A 5,000-nucleotide genomic window follows, 5' to 3' on the forward strand; every position below is an offset into this window, starting at 1 on the left:
CCATGTTGATTGCTGGGGGAATAAATGAAACATTTTGAGGGCAATTAGGATGTAAATCCTATAAAAGACGGAATATAGGAATTATCATATAAATGCCATGTACAACAGTCTATAACTCCAAGATCTGAGTTAATTTGTATTGTAACGTCCACAGACAGTTCTATATCAATTTTGTTAAAATCACTCTATCTTATTATTGATGAAAAAATGTCATTTCTAAATAACTTCTGAATCATCTTTCTGTTTAAAAAAAAAAAACAACATGTGATAAACACCCATCCAAAGTGATTTTCCCCACCACGTTCATTTCCCATCCAATGTGAATTCACCACCCTTTTCATTTCCCATCCAATGTGATTTTCCCCACCATTTTTATTTCCCAACCAATGTCAATTCCCCACCATTTTCATTTCCCATACAATGTGAATTCCCCTCCACGTTCATTTCCCTATTTAATGTGAATTCCCCACCACGTTCATCTCCCATCCAATGTGAATTTCCCCACCACGTTCATTCCTATCCAATGTGAATTCCCCACCACGTTCATTTCCCATCCAATATGAATTCCCCACGAAGTTCATTTCCCATTCAATGTGAATTCCCCACCACCTTAATTTCCCATCCAATGAATTCCCCATACACGTTCATTCCCCGCTAAAAAAAACATAACATTGCCATCCGGAAGTATAACGGACCAACACACAAAACTATGTGAAACCATGAACTTTTATAGTCTGGTTAATACAGTTTATTGAGAATTACTCATAAATATGTATGGCAAAAAACAATAACAAAGACCTGAGTGACGTCAACATCATTCTATCTATACTTATAGAGCATGATGTACCATTGGAATGCTCTGTGCGCCTTGCTAGTCTTGTCGTGCGTCGTTTGCCTTCGGTCCTACAGGTTCCTGATTCAAGACTAGCTCTTGGCGGCGCAAAGTTGAGTCCTTGGTAAGGGTTCTTTACGAAATTATCTCATCGCACTCAGGTGTAAAATGAGTACCTGGCCAGTGACAGTGTTATCTCTGTCGCAATAAAAAAAAATGTTTTTGCACCTTATTGGCGTAATGACGTGTTCTACACGTAAAGTGTTGTTGTTTGCTTAAAACACCATGTAAAGTGCGCTGAGTAAATTAAAAAAAAGTTTAAATAGCATTTTGTAAGAATTAATTAATTTTTTAAAATGTTTTCCCAGGGTATTGCTACTGTTGACGATAGCCTTGACCCTGACCCTTGGGGTCATAGGTCACAAGCGACAGGAGAAAGTCCCTCCCAATAGATGTCTTCCTGGACAGAGTTGTTTTCCATCACGACAGCAGTTGGCGGAGTTTGCTGCAACACTCACCGTAAGCAGACCTCCCTCTCATTACGAACGATTCGTAGAAATACGAAATTTTGCCTCCAATTTCACAGTTCCATGAGCATCTCAAAGCCATTCCGAAAGCTACATCTCCAGTATTCTTGATTTTTATAATGTTCTTTTAGGGAGTTTGGGATGGGGGGGGGGGGGACTTTTTTTTTTGAAAGTCTCCCCCCCTCCCCTTCCCAAACCCCCTACTAGAACATTATCAAAAAAGTTTCCCCCCTTCCCAAACCCCTTACTAGAACATTATCAAAAAAGTTTTCCCCCTTCCCAAACCCCCTACTAGAACATTATCAAAAAAGTTTTCCCCCTTCCCAAACCCCCTACTAGAACATTATCAAAAAAGTTTCCCCCCTTCCCAAACCCCCTACTAGAACATTATCAAAAAAGTTTTTCCCCCTTCCCAAACCCCCTACTAGAGCATAATCAAAAAAAGTTTCCCCCCTTCCCAAACCCCCTATTAGAAAATTATAAAAAAAAGTTTCCACCCTCCCAAGCCAACTACTAGAACGAGAATACTGGGGATGTAGGAGCCTTCGGAAGGCCTCCCAAAATGTAAGTTAATGCTATACTACATAATTTAAATAATGTTTAAGTGTTGTTTAATCCTTCAATCCCAAATTGTTGATTTCTAAAGTTAACTATAGATAGCGATTACAAAATAATGTATATTTCCCAAAAATTCAAATTTTTAGATTTTCAAGTAAGCAGGTGTGACAGTAAGTGACCTGGTGACTTGGTGACCCAGCTCCCAACCGCTGCACGAGCTTGCGAGTAAGCGTTGGGAACAGCGTTCAAATTCCAAAACGCAGTGTACATTACGTGTTAATATTTAGGGAGAGGGATGTAATGATTGTCTTTAGTAATTGTCAAGGAAACAAATTTAAATTGATAACGTTCGCTAAACATTGTATAAAATACACTGTTCTCTTTCTTTTGATAGTCGGTGCATTGTAACCTAATATTTTGGCTAGTGCCTGGCTATGAGTTTACGGACGCCACAGTCAAACATCACAGATTCGCCAATAGGGAATGAGATTAGCGGAAGAGTAGCGTCCCTTGATTGGACGTCACCCATAGTCTGTGACGTCACCGGCGGAAAAGTTATTAGAGAGAGAACGTCATGTTGGTAGTGCGCATGCGTCTCTCGTCCGCGAGTGTCATACCACATGACCATATAGCCGTACGAAACAAATAATTTCTAAAAAATTGATTTTACGTTTTCAGGGCAGCGTGGTTACCCCAGCCGATGCATCCTACAGCAGCCTCGTAGCCATGACCAACACCCGCCTGACACGAAGCCCGTACATCGTTGTGCTGGCTGGAGACGTCGCTGACGTGCAGAAAGCCATGCTCTTCGCCAGGAAGCATCAGCTGATGGTGACGTCACAAGCATCCAATCAGGACACTTCCGGAAGGTCAGAGTTAGATACTTTTCAATAGGATTCAATAGTCTGATGTCAACGTCGCCCAGCAACGGCGAGCAGCGTGGTTCTAAACGAAGAATATCGGTACTTTTTAATCTTCATGCCGGCTAGAACTTTTCATATGTCATGTGATCAGAATGTATAAAAGTCAAAACAAGATCAGATTTATAATGTTTGTCTCCTCTGGATTCACTTTTATGCTCGTCGGAGAAGTATTTCATAAGGGCGTCCTCCATTGTTCCGATAGTTTAGAACCAGTTACTATGCGACGTTACGAGGGAAGTGACGTCAAGACTGTTGAACCCTATTGAAGACTGATTTTCCAAAACTCGTTAAGTCGATATTTCTACTTTTTGAGATTTTCCATCCATGAGATTAGATTGAAATGTAAATTTTAGTTCAAGCATCAACTGGCACAAGAATGTCTCTTAGATTTGTTTGGATTTGAAGTTGAGATATGATAAAATAATAGACCGAATGAGACATTCTAGGGGAAGTAATCCTCAATGTCTCAAAATGGGAGAAAACTAGGGAGTTTTGGATAACCACTTTCAATTTCAATACCTAATTTTTTATTTCTTTCTATATATACTTTTTTTTAACTTTTCGTTTCTGTTTTGAAATGTTGATACATTTGTGACCCTTCACCTCAAAACGGTAATAAGTCGGGTTGGTTAAGATGTTGAAAATTGAATTTACAGCCAGAAATATCAGACTTGTGTTGAGTTTGTATGTTTTATTGAGGAGAATGGATACCATATTATTTTAGGGTGATAATGCCAACAATTTATATTTTTGACCAGTTTAACATTTAATTCGGCTTTTAAGCATATGGTTCGTTCCGATATAATATCGTTTTGAGACGATGGGTCACATTTTTGTGGGTTTTTTTTATTTAGCCAAACCTTTTTTTTTTCAGATTCTTTATCTTTCACTAGCGCACTGGGCGTCCCGTTAGCTCAGTTGATAGAGCACTCTCTTCACACGCATAGGGACTGAGATCGATCCCAGATGAATTCGAGATTTTTTTTTGGTTCTCTTAACCCCTGTCCACCCAGCAGTGATTGGGTAGCTGGGTCTGTTAGATCTAGGGGAAAGTACTTTGCGATAGACTAGCGTCCTATCCAAATGGTAGCAAGCAATTGCTATTGTCCATTTTATGTTATAACCGGGCTGAATTACTACTAAATACTATCGCAATAGTGTGAACTCTCGATTTGTGACTTATCATTTCAACGCGGTATTATTTCGAGCGAAATCCAATGCTAAAATTAATTTTTAATTTAGCCCAAGAAAAAGCTTTGAAAAGCTAAGTTAAGACATATTATGTGTATATCTTCATTGTTGATAGTGCGTTTTGCTTCTTAAACTTCAAAAAAAAAAATACTTTCTAATTCTCATCAAATTCGTCTTAAGTCTCACTTTTCCACGTTAAATAGGACAAAGAAGATGTGACGTCATACCATCTACTCTTCCGGTTCCAAACTTCTTGGAAGTGTGTATTCAGCCAGTCCTTCGGAGGACCAACATATTATATTTAAACAAGAACAAAAATAAGATGCCATAGAGAAGGATGGAAACTGTTTGTCTGTGGCCTATACCCTGACCCAGGGTGAAAAAGGCAATGATGATAGAGAAGGATGGAAACTGTTTGTCTGTGGCCTATACCCTGACCCAGGATGAAAAAGGCAATGATGATAGAGAAGGATGGAAACTGTTTGTCTGTGGCCTATACCCTGACCCAGGGTGAAAAAGGCAATGATGATAGAGAAGGATGGAAACTGTTTGTCTGTGGCCTATACCCTGACCCAGGGTGAAAAAGGCAATGATGATAGAGAAGGATGGAAACTGTTTGTCTGTGGCCTATACCCTGACCCAGGGTGAAAAAGACAATGATGAGAGAGAGATGGAAACTGTTTGTCTGTGGCCAATACCATGACCCAGGGTGAAAAAGACAATGATGAGAGAGAGATGGAAACTGTTTGTCTGTGGCCTATACCCTGACCCAGGGTGAAAAAGGCAATGATGATAGAGAAGGATGGAAACTGTTTATCTGTGGCCTATACCCTGACCCAGGGTGAAAAAGTCAATGATGATGATGATGATCAATCTGAAACAAAAAGATATGTTACACAAGATATGTGTCCAGTCCTTCGGAAGAGTGGCTATACACTCCAACGAGAGTGGAACCAGTTTTTTTTAATA

General features: G+C 39.6%; 1 protein-coding gene across 1 annotated transcript in view; it reads left to right on the forward strand.

Annotated features, from left to right (window-relative positions):
• The window catches only part of LOC144956331 (uncharacterized), a 24,044-nt gene that overhangs the window by 4,470 nt on the left and 14,574 nt on the right, over positions 1–5,000 (forward strand). The window contains exons 2-3 of the mRNA XM_078886827.1: positions 1,201–1,351; positions 2,596–2,786. Coding sequence (XP_078742953.1) covers positions 1,201–1,351; positions 2,596–2,786 — 342 coding nt within the window. The remainder of the gene's footprint in view (positions 1–1,200; positions 1,352–2,595; positions 2,787–5,000) is intronic.

The sequence above is a fragment of the Berghia stephanieae genome, chromosome 11 (genome assembly GCF_034508935.2).
Source record: "Berghia stephanieae isolate SIO BIC M18660-M18661 chromosome 11, UCSD_Bste_1.3, whole genome shotgun sequence".
In the NCBI taxonomy this organism is placed as follows: Eukaryota; Metazoa; Mollusca; class Gastropoda; order Nudibranchia; family Aeolidiidae; genus Berghia; species Berghia stephanieae.